Source organism: Anopheles ziemanni, chromosome 3 (assembly GCF_943734765.1).
Source record: "Anopheles ziemanni chromosome 3, idAnoZiCoDA_A2_x.2, whole genome shotgun sequence".
Classification (NCBI taxonomy): domain Eukaryota; kingdom Metazoa; phylum Arthropoda; class Insecta; order Diptera; family Culicidae; genus Anopheles; species Anopheles ziemanni.
In genome coordinates, this window is record NC_080706.1 from 40,164,136 (window position 1) to 40,186,139 (window position 22,004).

A 22,004-nucleotide genomic window follows, 5' to 3' on the forward strand; every position below is an offset into this window, starting at 1 on the left:
CAAGGTAGACTCGGAAAACGCCATGAGATGGTTCAAATTGAGCGCCGGCAAAAAGCCTCCCAAAGGCTGGAAGAAGGTTGTCACGCAACGGTGTGGTATGCCAAGATTTACATCCTCTTGCGTAGCATTCCAAACACGTGCGGTCAATAACAATTGAACGAAGCCATCGGTTGGCCTCTTCCGGGCAACATTTGACGCAAGCCTTTTGCTGTTCTAGGAGACCGGTACGTTTGGCTGCGAAGAATGGTTGCGATACACGAAGAACAAGTGGATGGGTCGGAGGGGGAGGTTCCAACGGCCACAAGATTGAGTGCCGCACATGGATGGCGTACTTTGTTCGGACGTCACAACCTCCCGGCTACCTGTTCTCCCGGTAATGGCTTTTTAATCGTTGATTTTATTGCCTCTTCCGGGCAGCCGGGGGAGTCCCTCCGGGACTGCACGCAGATTTTTCCCATTCGTTTATAACTTCCCGTTCGTGGCGTTGTTCTCTGACGAGACATTGGCAGGAACGAAAAAAAAATGCTATTGATTTGTCGTTTGGCTTACTCGAAACAAAGATGTTGTACGTGCCGGGTCCATCAAGGTCCAGCAGGAATCAAATAAAAAATAATAAAACACACCCGGCCAAAGCACCAACGCAAAGGAAGGTGGTTTCAGAGGCCGGTTTGGAATCAAATATTCTCAGATTGGTATTGCATAATTCAGTGAGACCAGTTATCTGTGTACGCATGAATGCATGATAGATATATTCTTCTGCAAAATAGACTCAATTAAGTAGGAGACAAGTTGGACCGTAGACCAAAACATATTTGTTGAAGAAGGTCATTAGAATTAATTTGACTTGAGAACCGATCTGTACAAAAATCAACACTATCGACAAAATGTTTTGGGATATGAAAAAAAATTGTGTTAAAATTGTATGTACCACAAAAATCCATCGATCCCCATGCAAAAAGTATGGAAAACCAGAGTATGTTATAGCAAACATAAAAATGTGCTCAACTTTTTTTTCCATTTCAGAGAAAATAATCATGTATATGAAAGCATATCATGCGTGGAAAGAGTTCCAGGAAGCTGGGACTCATGGAAACAGAACTATTAATGCTAAAAATTACAAACCAAACTCGGTTATGTTGTAGACGTTAGGGTTATCCCACAAACAACATCAGTTTGTCCCAGTGGGAGCAATTGACACAAAAAGTAATCAAATTGGCTGGATCAGTAACAAAACAGACGGATGAGGTTTGCTAGAGAGCGTTGTAAGTTATAAGAATCGATCAATATTAAGATAGAATTTGTTTTCTGCATTTCCTAGAAAATGTGATTCCTTTAATATTTGAATTGGTTATTGCTCTGACTCTTACTAAAATATGCATTTAATCTGCACATAGATAGCAATGATATATTTCTAACTAATCATAGCAGTAAGAATTGTTTCCAGTGAAATTTTAGCAGACTGGTTTTATGAAAACGATGTTCGCGTATGGTAATAAATACTAAGTAAGTTATAACATATTGATGCACATAAAGAGGGGATATTTCTACTGTCACGATCAGGATCAGGAGAAACATCTGTTGATGCATATTCATCCGTGCAGCTTTTGGTTCGGGCTTCTATGTTAGTTTTAGGGATCTTTCATCAACCAAAAGGTAATTGTTAAAACTGAAATAAAATAACAAAAATAATAACTAAGACATCCTGTCATGAAACCGATAGCAGTTCATGTGTTCAACGTGAAAGAACCCGTGAAGAAAAAAAAAGAAAAACTGAGAAAAGAAACTTCATAAATTCTACCAATTCTGTGGAGTAAAGTAAACTATTGAGTGTCAAATTCAACGAGTACAATACAAAATAATGTTGACACGGACCCAAGCAGCAGTAAAACGAGAAAACACTTACCCACCTACAACCATCTTCATGTAATACTCCCGTTTGCATAAAGTGTGTTTGGTATGAAATTACTCGATTGTCGAAAGTCGAAACATCAGCGCTTCTGGCGAAAGCGATACCAGGAAGAGCCGGCAATAGATCGACAACACAACGAATGCGTTCGTTTTGCGGTGAGACTATGGGGTGGAAGGGTTTCGTGAAACTTCGTACACGTGTTCGTGTAGCATCATAATTTAAATGTACTTTTCTTTTATTGCTGCTCACCCAAAACCCGAAAGGGCGGGCAGGTGTGCAATAACAGTAACAATAACAATAAAAATTATGCACATGTAAATGGTTCATCTGGTCTCCTGGTCTTCCTCAGCCGCGGCTCGCTTTGACGACCTGTCCCCGGTTGCGCCATTTAACACCAACCAATTCAGCATCGTTCCGAATGACAACCGGGGGCCGAGGGTTGGACGGAGTTAGCTTATTTCGGGCCCGTGGGTTTTTTTAAAATATTTACCATCTTTTTTTTTGTCGTGCTGGAAAATACTTCCCATACTTTTGCCGAACATATTCATTCCGGGTAACATCGACTTGCCCTGTCCCTGGGCTCGGCCGTGTTCCCCCGGTGTGGGATGTGGATGAGGAAAGGCGAAACGACGGGTTCGGTAAAGAGTGTCCGTGTGCCTGTTTCTAACTTTAACCAAACTCACCCGCCTGAACGTGATGGGCAATTTGCGGAATTGAAAATGTTACCACGACGAACGGGGTTTAGCCGTGGAGTCGGGGGAGGGTTTTTTTCTGTTCTGTTTTCCGCTCCCACCTCGCATTCACTGGGTCGGAAACTGCAAGGAAGTGTAGCATGATGGTGTGGAGTGAAGAAGGAGAGGAGGGGGGGGGGGGGGGGGTGGATGATTTTTAATTTTTCCAACCTCCCGATTACGGTTCCGTAAGCATTTCGACACTGCATCGTTAGCCAAACAGCCGCAGTCGTCAAAAAGTGTTTATTTTGCAGTATCCCTTTTTATGTGACTTTTCCGAGGCGTTTGGGCGTTTCTTTTGGACTTGTTTCTTTTTCCCCTCACCCTCTTTCCTTGAGCTTGGGTGAGTGTTTCGGAAACGGCTTTACAAACGTTAGTCGACTTTTAATTAAGTTTATCGAACATTTTCTTCACCTGTCCCCTGGACCGGCAGAAGACTGCTCGACTCGAGGTGCAATGGTATGGCGGCACTGATTGGCTTTCGGTGATGGTAGCGAGTTTTTCCTCAAGCATTCGTGCCCCAGTTGCCCCGTCTGCAGGATTACCCCACCCGCTTCGAACCAACCTCCTCCTTCTTCCCTAAACCCATGGTGACTTTCTACGCACGACTGTTTCCGACGTTAGCTACACGGCACGGGAAGGTGTGTTAATGGACTAATTTGCATACTTTTAACATGGTTGCCGAGGGACCTACCGTTTCACTAAGTGCTCCTTGCACTGGCACTCGCTCACTACCGCACACACAAATACACGTTGACGGACGGGTGGTTGGAGGAAGCGAAAAGAAGCGAACATGAACGCGCGCGACCACGCACGGTTTCACACTCGCTTCGGCAAAGTTGGAAATGCCATACGAATCGACACACGTCAGATATGTTGCCGGTTTTTCCATCACCACACCTATCCACACCAGTTCCACCCGCCCTGTGAAATGCAAAGATGAAACCGTACCGTTTGCATGGACGTAATTATGAAGCGGTACGTTTTTACGACCCACGTCGTCGGCCGTGTGTTAACATTTATTGACCATCAAAGAAACTTCGGACCGATTAACGGTGTGCTTGTGCAATTCGTGGTTAATAAACGATTCGAAATGGGAAAATTATTTTGCGCTCCGACGCACAACCGGGAACCCGCTGGAATCATTAGGCCTTTGGAGCGAAAAGACGAGAACTCACGCGATGACGAGACGGGTTTTACGATGTAGAAAAGATTCGGCCTCAAAAAGGATATTTGTCTACTCACCGTGTAGCTGCGCCAGCGATTGGAGGGTGTTGGTGTTGCAGTTTAAAAATCCTGTAACGAGAATAACAAGCAGAAGGGAGAAAAGGACCTTGATGAGAACAACATCATTAAAAGAAACCACCGAATTCTTGCGTAAAAACCCTTTTAAAGACGTTTCCCCGTGGTTGTCTGCCTGCATCTGTTTGTGTGTGTGTGTGTGTGTGTGTGTGCTTAAAAAAATTGGAAAAACCTGAGGGCCGACCCTACTTAAGATTCGCTTAATGGTCAAAACAGGTTGAATGGAACATGAAAATGTAATTATTTACAACCACCTCTGGATCAGGATGGGATGAAAACAGCAATCTTGGAAAAAGGCGCACGGGCGAGTAACGGGCGCGTGAATCACGAGGAAAAAGGCAAAGAAGCTTTTTTATGACACCCGACTCCCGATCGTGGTTTCGATCGAAGTGCAAAAGGCTGTCGAAAGTGTGCGTCCTGTGGTCTTGGGCGAATCTTGGGTGATTTCTTCGCGCATTATTAAATGGTTCACGAACTTTGCCTGGACACTTTAATGGAGAGAGAGAGTGCGGGAGGAGGGTAAGGAGGGGGAAAAAAGTTGACTAAGCTTTGTTCGTTCCATCAATTTCGGCGAAAACGGCATCTAATCGCGGGCGGACACTTCTTTCGCCTGGAAAAACGCCAGCTAAACCCGCGCCCGGTTGGGTTTTAATTTTTTGGTTTCACGCTGAACAACTCTTTCTTTCTCTCTTTTTTATCTCTCTCTTTCTCTCTCTTTTTCTGTCCAGATTTTCACCAACAAGGAGGAAAGAAAGGGCACGCGCTGGGTGTAACAATTTATTCTACGCCGTAGCCTTCGTGCGGGCCGCGCACGTATTATGCGTTTTATTTGCACAATTTTTCTTTTCACTTTCGTCTCCCCGCTCCGCCCCAAAACGCTATTGACCGTTAATCCGTCAAGGATTATTTTTACGACAGGGAATCCCCGGTGATGGATTCTTTGTGTCGACCGCCTATTAAATGTAGCGTCGCGAAGAGAGTTGAAGGTTGCGCCGTTGATCGGGGAAAAGCATTAGCAGGAGGACAACTTTCCGAGAATGGCGCAGAAAAGCCAATCATCCATGGGCTTCTCGGTACTACAGAAATATTCAAACGTGTATTTTAAGTTTGACATCAGCTGTAGGCAAAAATTACCCAATTTAATGCATATAAAACATAAGTTACACCTTTTCAGTTCAACCCGCCAACATACAATATTACACAATAAAGCTTGAGGGAATATCTAAACATGACATAGTACCTTCAACTGTTTATAATATACCTTTGCTCCTGATTCAATTTTGCCAGTTTTAAGGTGTATTTAAAAATATAAACAATACAAGAATCAACACTTTTTTCTATACAAATTTTGTTACTAGTAAAATTTTAGAAAATATAAATTTTGTCTGCAAATAACCTGATGATAATGAAACACTTCTACACTATTTTATTAGCAGTTTTAAAAGGCAAGAAAGTTAATATATTTAAGAAATAAAATGCTTTAAATGGAAGCCCTTTATGGGAAGCCGGAAAGATGAAACAACTTCGAAATCTCACATAAATTTAACAGTTGAAAATAGCTTCCTATTCTGTATGAAAATGTTTCAAAACTTAGACTTTCGAACAAGAAAACATAGAAAATGACAAATTTAAATAATTACTAACAGTCAAGACATTTATTATAGGTTTCAATATACAAATTTTTGCAGGCATCCAAAATTATGCTTTCTGTAAGATTGAGCGAAAATAAGTTTAATATACAGCAATTATACTATATAAAATGTAATCAAATTTAGTCGCTTTACTGATGAAACTACTTTGTAACTATCTAATCGGAAAAGTATGATTAATATGTTTTTTCCATCTAGGAGTAGCTTTTGAGCCATGGGGGGTGCCCATGGCGCAGCGGTAGCGCGAAGAAACACCACACCACAGGTGTGGGATCGAATCTCGAGTCTGGCATCCTCCGGTATTACGAACGGCTGACCACCGATCTATAATATACCGTCTTTCGATCACACAAACTCTCTTCGGAGAGAGGCCTTGTCCCACTTGGGGATGTCGTGCCACATAAAAAAAAAAAAAGTAGCTTTTGATGCAATGGCAAATAACGGAATCCGTTTTTTGACCCAGCTATCACAAAATTACACAGCTATCGATTGATTTGGTAACTTATCCAAACATTCCAAACTGTTATGTTTTAAACAATATTTATTGAAGTTTATAAAAAGTAGTTCCTTAAAACTGATTTAAGAAATTCCTGTTCTCTGAAGTGTTTGAAGCTTTATACAAATCCACGAAGAAGTCTCCCAAAAAAACGATCGAACAATAGAAACTAGCTCCAATCAATTATCACCTTCCCGCATGCTGAAAGGAAGCAAGCGAAATCAGAACCATCAATCGAACAACAGAAACAACGTACACGACCAACAACTCCCAAGCACCCACTGAAGCTAACCGGGGGTCGGGCTGTCCAACTTCCCAGGGTAGGTAGCAACCTCTACCCTGGAACCGCCCCAAAGCCCCGACACAAAAGAGTTTCTTCATCGGTTGCCATCGTTTCCTTCCCCGCCTCTCCCCATCGTACGAATAAGCGAACGGCCAAAAATCATCGCCTTTTGTCAATTGATTGATTGTCGAGAACTGAACCCTCCCCGGTGAACGAATTCTATTGTTCCCCCGAGTGGCGACCCCGGGAAGGTGGTGAAGGGGGGACGAAAATAGCGAACTGTGTGGCCCGCAGGCGCATTATTTGTGTGCGTATTATTTAGGGCCCCCCCCTTGTTTGTGTAGTAGACGCCCGACAGAAGCGAACCCAACTGATTGATACTCGAGTATCGCTAATTACCGAAAGTTGCTTTTCTTCTCCCGGGTGAGCCGATCCGTTTGGGCGAGGGTGGGCTCATTTTGAAAAATGTGTTTTCACCATAACACAATGGATAAACGGAATGAGAACGAGCTGTATAACAGCTTACGGTAGAGAAAAAACGAAATCACAGCATCCAATCAGGACTGGATGTCCACCAGGCGAGACAATTCGGGATCCTTTCCCAACGGTTTCGATGAAAACTCACTGAGCGGTGGCCTCGAGGACACACCGTTTATCGGGAGTACCGTCGGCCGGCGAGAGACTTTTCCACGCCGCCAATTAGGAGAAGGAAACTCGACGATGTGACACGACGACAATCGGCGTCCCTGATGGCTAATCGGCCATCTTGGACGGGCTGGTGACGTCCGTTCGATTCATTCGGCGCGCCCTAGCTCGGGATAAATCCCTTCGCTATAATTAATGGACGCAACCCCGATTGCCCATTTGTTTCAGCGGGATCTTAAACAGCGTTAGAGTTTATCGGCACCGCGTCGGAAGTTACGTTTATCGGCTTTCCAACGATTCCAAACCCTTTTCATCGTGTAGGAAAGAAAGGGAACGCCAAAAAAAGGTTCAAAACTAGCTTCAGTTTTTTAATGCATTTGAAAAGAACGTTGAAAATGGCCTCAAATGGGCCATCTTACGTACGGAGGGCGGAGTGAAGTTTCTCGTTGTATCTAAATATACTGGTCACAATTCCCGAAATATTGCTAGCGAGCTGAAATCCCCCTGGGAAAGAGGGAAAAAAGGATTTCCTACTTTTTCGTTTCTCTCAGCCAGATATCGAGAGTTTCGGTCGCCGTAAAGTTTTCGATTGAGATGCAATCGCTTAGCAATCTCCCCCGGTGGGAAAGAAACATAGATGCCAGTGTTTGTATTCTAATCACTGTTCGTTTGTGACCACTCTTCTTTTTTTTCGGTTTGGTTCGTATCACAAGAAAATATGTGTACGGAAGTGTCCTGCGCCCCGATAAATTGTGCGCCGTTTCTTTTCCATCCTTTTTCCAAAAGTTTCTGTACAGTTCGTGTTCGTTATTTATATTTTTTTTTTCAAAACTTCAACTCGCTCTCGTGCGTCGAGGGAAAGGAAACTAAGCGATAAGCTAGGGTTCCGGATTTCGTTCAACCCTCCCCCCCTTCCTCGGTGTTGCTTGGGAAAATGGTGAAAATTTTCTTCGAGTTATCTCCGGTGACTCGTTGCTGATAATTGCATACTTCCGGGCGGACGATAAGTATCGTTTCAGTTGTCCACCCGCACCCGCCCCGGTGGCAGGTGACAGCTGCAATACTCTTATCGCTCGTGCTACACGCTAAAACTTTTCTATTTTCGTTCCCCGCTTTTCATCTAGGTGGCGTGGTTTGTGTGTGTGTGTGTCCTCCCTTTGGTGGAAAGTAATTTTTCCTCCACTCGTTGGATACTCGTTGGTTCTGTTTTGCATTTTCGCTTTGATTCGAACACGGTGCCGTGCCACTAAGGTTGTATTCCCGCCGGGTATTCAACAGCTTTCGAGCGATTGGTCGGGTTTGTGTCCTTCTGTGTTTCACATTCTGTGTTTTTGCGTGAAGCTGTTATCGCATTGCAAATGATTGCACTCGGTTGGAAGTTGTTGTTCACACCAGTGACACATTTCGAAAGTATCATATTTCCTAAAGGTACCCGTTGAGGATGGAAGAAGAGGACACAGAGACGAGAGGTTTACAATAACAAATTCGATATTTCAAACGAAATATCGTTGTTTGAACTCAAGCTGGTAACTGGTGAAACTTCAGAACACCTAGTTATTCAAACTTTATAACATAACTAGGTGTTCAAACATGAACATAAATCCAATTGCAATAACTTGAAACAAACATACTTTGAAAAAAGAAGCATTCTCTTTGTTGGTAATAAAGGATTTGTTAGTTGTGTGTTTGGAATGAAAAAATACAAAATGCTTTTGATAAAGTAAATCATGCCAACTTAAATCATTAATACTGTTTCCTTAGCATATTGCACCTAATACACCTTTGTAAACAGGAATAACTAAATTTACCATCATAGAAAATGATTATCATTTCGAATGAAAAACGATGAAAACCAAGAACACAGGAAGTTGTTAACTCGTGGGACTTTTGCTTGGCAAATGCTTCTACGGAAAAATGAAACTGGATGGAAGAGAAATGGAATTCATTAATTTCTGCTTACGTGAGTATTCAATTTTGAGGATCCTTTTACCGTACCAGGGCAGAGGTCAGGAGATTCATCGTACCGGGAAATCTGGTACAAAATCTTTGTTCATGGTTTGGTTTTTCGTGCTCTTGCGTTTTTTTTTTCTTTTGTATGTTCCCTTCCCAGCGCACCGTTTGCTTCCTCCAAATCCCAGGTTGCAGAAAAAGGTGTCGCTGGGAAGGGCATCGGGTATGCCGAGTACGTTTCACGCCATCCTCACGCCAGCCCAATATGAAAAGGTAACCGATGTGATTAATTACACTCGAGATGTTCGGACGGTGCCGGAAAACGGAAAAACCCCGGCTGCCCACCGGCCCTGGAGAGGTGACGGGTGGACACCATCAACCGATCAGCGCTAGCAGTCATGCTATAGGCGTCCACCCGTCCATGTTGCTTGGTGCCAGGCCACCAAATGGAAGGAAGCGAATTTCTATTGTGTAATTCGTTTCATGACCGACCGGTGCGAAGGTTGCGGATGGCGCTTCCGGAGCTTCCGGTTGGCAACCGGCAAGGGCTGACGTCAGCCGTGGCCTTCGGAAGCGGATGAAAAGGGTGGCGATGCGCAATCCGGGTCCGGAAACGGGCCCCGGAAGGGTCGAGGGCCATGAGAATTTCAGCAATTCTTAAGGTGTTCATTTGTTTCATCGTTACCCCTGCCCCCGTTACGGTACCGATCCTCGCCCCGCGCCCGGAGAGGTCAATCTGGGCAAACACCTTTTGGCCAGCGCTGAACGATGTCAAAGGAAGGAATGAAAAATGAAGCGCACGGAAAGTGTGAAAACCGCGAAACTAACTTCGCGGTGGTCGCTTCCTGAACTGACAGTTGGCAGCTCGTTGTCCTGGCGGACGATTGTTAATGACCAAATGCAGTTAATGGAGTGCTTGACAAAGGATGCACTCGAAAATACAGTGGCGTCAGCGGGACAGAAGCAAGATTTTCTTTTTTCTCTAAAACCATACAATTCCCTTCCATTACTGAAAACCTAGTACTACGCTCAGCACATACTTTGCACTTATTTTGTGTTTCCATTTACGGCTGTTGCTGTAACTCCTTCCAACAAAAAACGGCAGAAACCAGCGCAACAATGTTTGAAGGCATTCAGCTTTCTCACGTTAACAATAGACAAGTTTTAGAGATTTTTTTTAAAGGTTTTGTTTTACTGTCTGATCATTGCATTGAATGAACATTGATGTTAGTACTGTCGAGAAACGGTATTATAGTTCCATTAATATAATTATTTATGTGTAAGCTTGATTGTCTCTTGATTATTTAATTAAAGTGGACTAATGTCTTCTTCAAACAATCTTCAACATGATGAGTGATTCATCAACAGAAAGATACATATTTTTTGTGTTTTATGACATTCTTATAGCTGTCTGATAACTAAACGTCTCTTGGTTCTTCAAATGAAATGGTCTCATGCCGTCTTCAAACATGTTTTTTGATTTGATGATTATTTCGTCGATTCTACTATTCAATGAGAATAACAACGGAACACAAGACATCAAACAAAGCATCCCAAAAAAGACACATCTGGACGATCAAATATGCCTGTTTTATATGTTGTATGATATTTTAAAAGGTCTTTTACTAAATGTAAACTAGATCATTTATGTATTTAAACAAAAATAGTTCTGTAAATTGAACTGTTTACTTAGTTATGTAATGGGACACGAATCTCGGATAAAATACAGAATCGATAAGTTATATTCTTCAATTTGAAAACTATTACTATCTCTAGTTACGTAACTTTAAGAATGCACTGATTCATCAAACATTAATTTATCATACAAGCACACTTCCGAGCCTATTAATAAAACCCAGAAATTAAGAACTTCTTTGTTCGCGCTTGCTCATGCACCGCACATGTATTGATTCAAAATGTCTCCGAGTTTGTCATTATTGCCGTTCCGATCTCGGGATTCGGTCGTCCCGCCCAACTTTATGCATTAATAATTTATGTGCGTATTTTATATTTATGGTATGTTTAATTTATGAGTTTAATTAAATTTTTGCTCGGCGCAGCGGCGATAAAGTGCTCATCCCGCTTAAAATGCAGCTCCATAGACTGGCGTTTAGCGGAAACCAGCTCCAGGAAGCCTCCAGAATCTTCGGAATTGGGCGTAATAGAGGGACGAGCTTTAGGGAGGGTGAATAACGGTTGAAATTTAAATTTCAAATATTCGTGTAGAAAAGTTTTCTACGTTTTTTCTCCGCTCGCCCTTCACCCAATGACAGTCCCGAACGTGACTTCACACATCCTGCGTCTGAAGGTCTGCGGAATTTGTTGTGCATGGCGCTGGGGCGCGTTAAACCGTGAGACAAGCTCGTTTATGGCCCATGCCAGGATAATTAGGAAGGCAACTTTAAACGTTATGCGGCTAGCTTGTATGTAATGGGGAAAGGCAGGTTAGGATGGTGGACACGTGTGTGCGTGCTGGAAGGATAATCGCTGGCACCGCGTAACCGGGGTAACCTTGAAAGGACACACGCATACAACGGATTATTTGTGTAGGAAAAGAGTTCATTATCTATTGCTGAAATGATACATTTTCGAGCTCGTTGGGTAGTGGGGGGATATGGTAGCGACGCGTCTAATAACTTTATCGGTAGAAGCACTAAATTATGATAATTGGTGCCTATCGCTAAGAGGTACATTAGTTCAGGGGCGTTGGATTTCAGCTGTTTAGGCGCATTGTGAACGCTTTTGCTTAACGGCTCGTTTGAAACTGTTATAAAAATTAGTGTAATTTAGTTAAAATACTTCAAGTATTTAGTTTAATTTGATCTCTTTGAAGCTTCTTTTTTGGGACAGCTCATCTTTTTTACAAAGTACCATTTTAAAGGCAATATGTATACAGCTCTACAAGTCTTAGCATTTGATGTATTTTTAGCAACAGTTGTGTTTCCCCGTCTTTTTTTATTTCAATACGTCCATGGCGCCATGTCAATCTTAATCACCTCGTAACCACGCATGGCCGGATGCAATATCGTCTAAAATATTGAAACCGACTGTGGTATGAATCATGCACACATGCACTACACAAATCCCTAGGTTCAGGTTCAGGGCTCCTCGTAAAACCCATCCCTAATCGGGCGGACCTTATCGAGTTTGAAAATTCATAGAGTTAATTGAAAAGCTTCCAGAGCACGCCATTATGATAATTGATTTATCCATATTTGATAAAGTTGTGGCCGGGCATTAGCTTGAGGCGCCGTTCTGCAGGGTTCAAACTGAAATAAATGGCGTGTCCCTCATTATCGGCGATTGGCCGCCTGGTAAATCCTTCCCCGGGTCTATTTTATGGCTCCTACTTTCCCTTCAGGAATGGATCTCTCCTTTCATTCCATTGTCTGTGCGCCACGTTTTCTGTCTTGATAATATTTTAAGAGCGCACAAAACTTGTGTGTCATTTCAAGAAACATTCAGCTTAAAGTGATTCGGAGTTCGTTTAATTCCGTTCGCTGTAAAACACTCCTACCACCCCGTTGCCCTTATCTAGTTGACATGAATTTCGCACAACCACTCAGAAAACTGCTGTCACAGACAAATAAATCTGCGATGCCCAACGTGGCCGGGTAAACTTCTCCAAGACACTTCTCTATAATGACCGTCGTCTGTTTCGTTTGTCGTTCATTTCGAATTCGTTATTGACTTCTGTTATAATTCATCCCTTGGGGTCGGTCCTTTCTGGAGCGGTCGGGCCGGAAACAAATTTGCACCGAGGCGAACCGAGCAGGGCGGAAGGGCGAAGAAGGGAAGCTGGCAGACACAAAATGGACTCTTAAAACAAACATCGGTGGAAGGCGTTGCTCGCCGGTCGAATTGGGTAGTTATGGTCGTTCCCCGTAATTAAATTTCGCCGAACCGAACGTCGGTAGAAATCGTTAGAGAATCGATTCCGTTCGCATTAGGAACGGTGTGTTCCACAAAATTTCAACTTGAGGTCGATGAGTTTTATTCAATATTTTACAAAACGCCCACTCGTTCGGGTTGCACATCCAGAATGCGTCAAATTGATATCCAGTGCACGTGCCACACTGGAACGTTCTGGGAAATGCTCCGTTTTCAAATCGATTGTTGGGAGGATTGATGATCAAAAGAAAGGAACGAAACCAGCTGCATAAATATCGTCAACTTTTCTCTGGATTCAGAGTTTCTTTAATGAACTAGAAACTGGTTCATCGTCTAACAGCTCACTATGGACAATCACGTTAATGGTGGTAAAGTATGTACCTAATACTGAATCAATACAATAGTCATATTGTGAAATACTGAATAATTAGTGAGTGTAGTTATTTGTTCGTTTGAATTGTTTTAATCACAGATATATCCAAGGTACAATGATTAAACAGTTTAGTTTTATTATACAATGATGATGAGTTTATACCCCTAGTAAATGTCGCTTTATAAATCATTAAAGTTGCAACATTTCTAAATAAATTTGGAAAATGTCGATGGTCATTCATAAGTTTGAAGAAGATGATCAAACTTCTTTAGCATCCCCGAAACGGTTGATCGATTTTGAAATGAATCAATAAGCAAAATAAATAGAAACAAAAAAAAAAAGCGGACTGTAAAGCACTTTCAGGTATTGTGATGTAAACTTCCGCTGAAACTCGAAGACCAGAAATAACAAGTTAATCTGGTCCGTTGGCATCAAAAGCTCCTGCCAGCGATTCCCTCCACCAATTCTGCCATCAACTGCGGCAAGAATTAATTGGGCTATTCCAAATACTATCGTTCGGCAAAACATCATCATCATCATCATCATCACCAACATCACCATTGGCGTCGGCATGAACACCAACGCCCAGGCTTTGCTGGAACCAGTGCCACTTCAATGAATTCAAATTATCCTTCAAGAGAGAAAAATCACCTTCAATTATCGCGCCGAACAAAAAACAAGCCATAAACAAACATTACCGGGAAAGATGGTGGCCATGTAATCGTGCAATTCGGAAAACCGGTGCTGTGGGCTTGGGAAAAAATAAATTTTGTCGAAAAAATTGCAACCAAATCCCCGACAGAAACCCAAAGGTATGTCAAAGGACATTAACAAATGAATGTTTTGGTGGGAAAAAGAAGGAGCTAAACAGACGAAAGTAAAACCAAAAAAAAAACAACGAGGACATCAGTATGCAAAAACGAAAACAAACGTTAGTCAACGATGATTGCCCATAAAATGGTGTAACAGCGATAGTTAATTACAATTTACAACCGCGACTGATACTATCGCGCACCGACCCCAATAAACTAATGATCAGCAGAGAAACTTCCCCAACCCCGCGGGCCACAAGGTGTGCGGTCGGTGTTTGTGTGTGTGTGCGTGTGTTTAAATTCTTCCTTTTTTTTTGCCCTGTCCGCTGGCAGCGTTTCCTCCACTCGTTTTATCACTTGCGCCACCTAATAGCCCCACGGGAGAGGCGCTTCCGGATGGCGGACCGATAAGCGGACCGCCGTCGGGCCTGTAACTCCCCGTGGTAATGGCGTCCGAAATAAATCAACCCCGGCTTCCGGGCCCGGCCGGTGGTAGGACCTGGTGGACCTGAACCACTGTCTTTCCCTAGAGCACCCACCGGCTACCCGGGGAAACAAACTTATTTGTGTCGTTTTAATCTCTTCGCCACCGTTTTCGGGGGAACTTTTGAGCCGGTCCGAGGATCGCCTCCGTTTCGGGGCAGAAATAATTGAACAATAATTACCACAACCGATAGTCATGGGTGGGAGGAGCATGAGGGAAAGTGAAATGGCGGTAGCGAGCAGAAGCGGGCTGGCCTGATTCGTGATTTTATCATTCGTAAACGTCCAGCAAAATCGCAACCGAATGACCCGAAAAGTATCACCATTAATAAATGATTCTCGATTGCGAAAAACAACACCAAACGAGCGTCATTTGCTCGCGCGAGGGATAACCGAGGGAAATTCGCTTCGGACGCGTACATCAGCGCATGTGGGGCACAAAATAAATAAATAAACAAGTACTCCCCTTCGCTCGCAAGCCGCTGAATACATTATTATTAATTAATTCCTAATTATTTATTTGCAAAACAGCAATAACCGTTCGCAGTTACACGCTCAACTAATTATCGACGCAACACTGCGGTGAGGTGCCCGGTCCAGGTCCAACTTCAATTGCCTGCCATCGTGCTCATCGCCCCTCCGAAAGGATCATTGACGAATGAATATCAATTAAATCCCCGAGAACCCGGGCTCAGTCCGGCAGGCAAACGCTCAAGTGCGCAAGCATTATCCACGGCGGCTTACGCTCGAAAATACGTTCACCATTTCACCGGTGGAACATTAGTAACGCATGTTGTTGTTCCTCCTTTTTTTATTTGCATTTCGAACACCCACTCCCATTGGGCTTCTTTTTGCGGGACGGGCGCAGAATGCAATTCCAATTGCGGGAAGGACGTGCCAGAAGGACTGGTTTAAATTTGCAGCTGCATAATTTGGCACTAATTCAAAAGTGTTAATCAAGTCGGTCGGCTGGCACGTGGCCGACGTACGACTGGATGGGCGGGGAAAAGCGATACACCGCTATCTGGCAATGAACTCGCGAGTAGTCGATGCAATTAAAACAAGTTTTATGAACTGCAAACACGATTAAGTGAGCTCAGTTTGAGTTGAATATTGAACTGCTTTGAGTGGTCTTTCGGCAATTTTCTTCGAAGCAATGAAGTGCCAAGCCATTAGAGATGAACAAAATGAAGCAATCATATAAAAGTCAGTGGCATTTTTATCCATTTTACACCGTCAAGCTGTTCTTCGTAATATAATAACTTTCAAATAGATAAAAATAACCATTTTATGAAGTGTTAAATTATTGAAAGGAATATTTAGCAAGCTTAATTAACTGCACATTTTTTAACGAGCTTTTCAAAGGTGTTTCTTTATTGATTGATGTTGATGGTGAGCTAGTCTAAAGTATTGAATTTAAGCTTATGTCATGAATGATCAGTTAATGGCAATAATATTTTGTAAGTATTTGATCTTTTTTTTTGTTTTTTGCATCCAACAAGGTTCGCATGAACAAACACACCAACATTATTACTAATTTGATAGAAACAATTTATGCGTTACTTATTTAGTCGTTAGCATCATGTAACAGTTGCAGCTCCGAATTTTGATTCAAATAGAAGACACTCTCTAAGAATTCACACATAGGTATAGCTAAATGGGTCATGATGTTTTCGATTGAACTTTAACAAAACATTATGCAATCAAAAAACCCACAAATACATAACAGTTGTTTAGAATTCTAATTGAATACTCCTTTTGATGTAGTAAATTTCAAAAAGAGCCCTATTTGTACAAACGGTTCGTAAATGTGCAGATTTCTGCAAATTCGACATATTAGGTAAAATAAATAGCAATTGACATTATTATATTTGCCTAAGCGAAATCATGAAAAGTTTAATGTTAAAAAAACCCGTATCAACTAATTAATTACATGGTAGTTCAAACACCCAAAGTACTAAAAATTTGATTTCAAAATGAAACAGAAGTTTTATTTAAAAAATATTCCTCCCTTTGAATACCACCACAGAGAATTGGTGAAAAAGTGTCTGAACCCGGAAGCAACTTCCACCACCCACGGGCAAAGTGCGATGGGAAAAAAGCCCATCATGGCCCATTAGTAATGGTTTCTTTCCGTTCCAAAGCGTTGTTTTTCACTCCCTCTTTCATCTGCCATCCATTCCGATGCGTGATTTCCGCGAAATGAGAAGAAACGATGCCAAATAATTACTCGCTTCCGATTCCGGCGCGGTGAACGACGCCATTTGCGTACGTTAGTTTCATTCATCCGCTTTGCCGACGGTTTGTGTCGCGTTTGTCGTGAGTGAATTGAATTCGTGCGAATGCGTGGCCATTCTTCACGGGCCTTGTGACACGAATCCGGTTTGTGTGTGTGTAAAAGGATAGCAGAGCGTACGTACGGCTGTAAAGCCGTTGAGGAGGAAATTCTGTTTCGTAATCAAATTGAGTGCCACGATTACGATTACGATCGACGGTGCGAACGAGACGGCTCGCACGCCATCGCGTCCTTCTTCATTTGCTGGTCCTTCCAAAACGATCATTTATATGTGTGTGAGAGTTTGATGTTTAACCGCACCGGAAAAATGGGAATGCGTTCAGCACCGGCCAGTACGTATGGTTGACAACGGAGAAGCTCCCGGTTATCGCTGTCGCGTGACCAAACCCTATCGTTGGCGAGCGTGCTTGCGGATATCGTCTCACGTCCCACCGCGTGGTTTTTGGTGCAATTTGGGGAAATCCTTTATTTTCACACCTTCCACCGCACCCACCGCTCACCGCAGAAGGTAATAGAATGTGGGTGCAGTGATATTTGTGGAAAAACGCATCACCTTCGACACCTTCACCACCACGTGAACGTTAATCACCTTTTGATCATTGCGGTTCCGACACGCTTGTCCGTTACGCTCGATGCCCGGGATGGAATCAGCATTCAATGAGTGGTGTATTTTTTTGCCCCGACACGTAAAGCAATGTCCCTGTCAGCCTAATGAGTAAATTGTTCCATTGTTTCATAGCTCATGCTTTTCCAATACGACGTCCTCGAAAGAGCCTTTCACGGTGCTTATGTTCAACATTGAGCAAACGATTGTAATTGATTAAAAACATCACTCTACACACACACCCAAACAACAACCAAAAACGAATGACAAACAACCCAGTTTTGCTTTTGATGATGGTGGAAAAGCATAATAATTAAGAGCTGATTAAACATTCGCCCACCAAATGGGTTACAAAACCACGGTAGGCCGCAGTTTTAAACACGATTGCTCAAAATCTCATCATCATCATCATCCACCCGGCGTTTGAGCATAATCATTCTACGATCAATCCTATTTCTTCCCCTCCTCCGCCTGCTTCTGTATTTCCTTTGCTTTGACGTCAGCATTACCCTACAATCACCCAGCCCGGCCCATCGTTCCCCGTCTTTTTTCAACCCCTTCTCCAATCGATTCCGAAGCCGTTAATCCCTTGCGGCGAGGTTTACCTCCTTCGGTTTCTGATCGATTAGTTGAGGTTGATTTTAATTGTGTTCGCAAAAGTCACTTTCCACGCCGGTCCTCCCATGCCCCTTGGGGTAGCACTTTTCCACCCCTTTTCCCCCGTAAAGGTAAAGGCCAAAGCCACGAAACTGAAAGACGTTCGGCCCAGCAAAGTCTCCCCAGCATTGGAGCACCGTCCTAGCGCGAAACTGGAAGGAGATGAAAAGGATTCGGGCGCTCGGAAAATGCCCCATGCAGGAACGTCGATTTGCCGGGCGAAACTGAAAGTCATCCCGTGCCAAGGCGCCGGGCTTCAACGTTACGTGCTGCAGGATGGGATCCGGATCCCAGGTGCTCCGTTCGCTGGTGGCGAGGTGTAGGTAAACACGGGGAAAGGTGGGGGAGCGACGGGAGCCTTAATCCATCAGATTAAATTACTTGCTTTCACCGGCGTGAGGCGTCATTCGTGCGGAGGCTTCCTGTTCAAACTTTCATCGCTGCCGAAGCAAGGGCTGCGTCCTCACTAATGCCGGGGAGCGGCTTCAGCAGGTTGGCATGGGTTCGGATGAGGGTTAGGTTCCGCCTTGGCTTGTTATTAAATTCGCACGTATGTATTTACACCAGGTTGGATTGACAAAGCTCCAAGCCTTTTGGCATCGAAGGCATTGGGCGAGTGCCCAAAGAAAACCGAAAGCAAATAGGAACTAGTCGCCGAGAGCGGAAAATTATGTATCCAAAAAGCAGAGGACAGGCAAGGATTTCGGAACGTGTGTTGAGGAAGCACACAGTGTTTCTTCGCAGTGTGAGACTTAAACTTTAACCTGGTTTTTATGAATGTCAAAACAAATAAAGAATGTGAAATCAAACTAATAACCAATAGAAGATGTTTCACAAATTTGATTTCATAAGAGCGCTTGAAAGTAAAACATTCTGTTCTCACATAAGAAATCATGTCCCATCAGGACAAGGAAAAAGAATGGCCCATTTAGAAGCGCATCTGCCGTACTCGACGCGTCCGGGAAGCAGGAAATGAATGATTGGCCAGTACATTTGTGTTCCATATAGCCCGGAGGCGCCCCACGGAGGGTTCGGGTTCGGCCACAAATGGACCACAAAAGGGTCCGCCTTCGCATCTGTCTTGAGCCGATGGCACGACGTGTGAGTGTGTGTTATTAAGATCAATCATCATTAAAATTTGATGTAGTGGCATGCAGGGAAACGACGACGACGACGACGACGATGATGATGATGATGGAGAAGAAAAACCGGCGGACGTCATGATGAAATGTCCTATGATTGTTTCAGTAGGCTCGGTCGGCGTCTCCCAGATCGGCGCAGTGTTCCCTCTCGGGCCGAACGAGGCGATTGGCCGCACCGGTGCGAGGAACTCTCGCGGGAAATGGCTGCGAACGTTCCGGCGGATCGCTTCCGAGGGTGGAACGGAAGATTCGTGCGTCGCTCGGCTTCCGGTTTCCGCCGGCCTGTTCGTTTATTTATAACCTTAATGCGTGAATTATGTCGTACGGCGCATATGCTTACGGAGAGCTAATGTTCCCTGGAGATGGCAGGTTTTGTTCGTAGGCTCCCCCCAGTGGTTGGGTTGGGGGACGAAGCGCAGAAGCGTATTGCAAGCGACAGGCGGGGAGAATGTTACTGTCCCAGGCGCAGGATTATCCGCCGAGCAGAAGGATACACACCCCGGGCTGGTAAGGTGAATGCAGATTTAAAAGCTTCGGCAACGGCCTGATTGCGACAGTGTTAGTGTTGATGATAATGGCGAACGCGGGATGATTATGCTTGTTTGGTTTCCTTCGCAAACGATGATGCTTTTTAGAAACGCGCTGCTTCTGACGCGCATCTTGCGTTCGGTTCACCGGATACATTACACACAACTTTACAGAAAAAACGGGGGAAAGGAAAAGCAGAAAAAACACAGATTTGTGGAACCCCCACACGAGCCACGATTGACTTGTTTCTCCAAACCACTGCCGATGAAGGAAAGCTAATGGAAAGGCACTCCGCACAAGCACTGCCTTTTTCCTCAATGTGGCCTTGTGGCACAACCCAACCCATGGCAGGCGGTTTCGTTTGCATTGTTTCACCGCTTCAGTTTCTTTACGTCTCTCGTTTTTGCTGCTTACGATGGCCTTCACCACGTCGAGCCCATGAGCCTAACGCACACGCCGAAGGAAAACTGAGATGAGGTTTGTGGATCAATTTAAAGTGTTCTACCATCACAGTGCGGGAATTACTTGCGCCTCAGAAGAGACCATCTATCATCTTATGACATAAAACATCATCCCTACACCCACAAACACACACGAGCACCCTCGCAATGTGTGGAAAGCCATCAAACTGTTGTTAAAACAAGGCCTGGTAAGGGAAATAATACCAGTAGAGACGACTGTAGTACCTTCCTTGGGAAAATTGTACTCGAGCGTAGATAAATGCTCCATGTGAAGGATATGACGATTTATGTTACAAGCGGAGATGGCTAACAATGGTATCAGGAGTCTCGAACATAAATATTATCGTTAAGCAGGACTTAAGCTAAGGAATTACACAAGTATTCGTATTTACAAAAGTTTGGGGTTAAATAAACGTAATTCGGATAAGACAGAATCTATGTTGTTTTAAGTCACTTCTCTTACTAAACAAACGCACTGAGCTAGATTAAGTGTATTCATGTTCAAATGCGTCGGTGAACAAAAGAAAGCTTTACTTATAAAAATATACATCAAGTTTTCATAAAGCAATTTATGGTGAAACACAATTAAATGGGATAGCAATCCATGTTTAGTAATTTGGGGTAAGCCAATATCCAATATCATCAAAATTACACCGAATTTTTAATTTACAAATTATATTTTCATTTCCTTTAAAATGAACTTTCTCAACATTTCTTTAAAAAAAACAATTGTATTGAGATCGTACAGGTTGTTGCTTTTCTTGTTAAAAACTGTTGTTCTTGTTAAAGAAATGTTGTAAAGGAATGTCACTTTTTCAATGTTAGAGTAACAAACTGCAATGTCCAAAACAATTTTTGCTTTTCAGTATTTTATTCCTATCTATACTTTCCGAATGATTTATCAACGTGTACAATTTATTTTGTAGCACATTGAGTGTTCTCAATCTGTCTTTCAATTCTTCCTTCTTTTCATACTCCTATTTTCATAATTCTTATCTGATCTAGTTATCTGATTGAACAGATAACCCACTGCCTAGGCTTTCAAACGATAAAACGATGTTTAAATTTGTCTAACATAACTTTCGTAACTCTTCTATTAAGCAGCCTCATAAAACATGCTGAAGTAGCTAATTAAGTTTCTTCAGCTGCACAAGTCTTTAAACAAGATATCATTCGAATTACTTCAACTTGTTGAAACATATTTGAGCGTAAAACGCACGTACTACGCAACTGAAAATAAGTTGATTATTTGAACACAATTTGAGCTGAAGATGAAAGAAACCGAATACGACCAGTTCGTCTACAGATGGTTCAAATGATGAAATGAAATTAAGTTCGTAAGTGTATCCTCGTTACCGGATATCTTTTTTCCCCCCAAATGGCTCTCTTGAGTTATTCATTCATTTAACGGAGCATCTCGTCCCCTGTTTGCATATTTTTAAGAAGATGCCAAATTCCAGCTCCATCGCGTGAACCCAACTTTCGGATACGAGAATCGACAACACCGTCCAAATCCCACAGGCAAAACCGGGCAGCACCCAAGCACAGTTGTTTTGGGAAATCGACCGATCGCCAACCTCCACCCCACAATTTTCCGATCCGTTTCCCCGTCACCCACTCGCCCCGTCCGGCTGAACCAATCGGTGCTCTAATATTCCCATACACACGCGCTCATAAATCTGAGTTTTTGAATATTTATAATAACTTTTTGCCTTTACCGCTACGCCTGCCTTCCGAGTCCCAAAAGTTCTCCGATAACCTTCCCCCCGTTTCCGTCGAACGAAATGCCACC

The 22,004-nt window shown here is 43.2% G+C and overlaps 1 protein-coding gene across 1 annotated transcript in view; it reads right to left on the minus strand.

Annotated features, from left to right (window-relative positions):
• LOC131287469 (cytoplasmic polyadenylation element-binding protein 4-like) overlaps positions 1 to 22,004 on the minus strand; it is a 218,446-nt gene that overhangs the window by 108,798 nt on the left and 87,644 nt on the right. Inside the window, exon 3 of the mRNA XM_058316518.1 lies at positions 3,886 to 3,936. Coding sequence (XP_058172501.1) covers positions 3,886 to 3,936 — 51 coding nt within the window. The remainder of the gene's footprint in view (positions 1 to 3,885; positions 3,937 to 22,004) is intronic.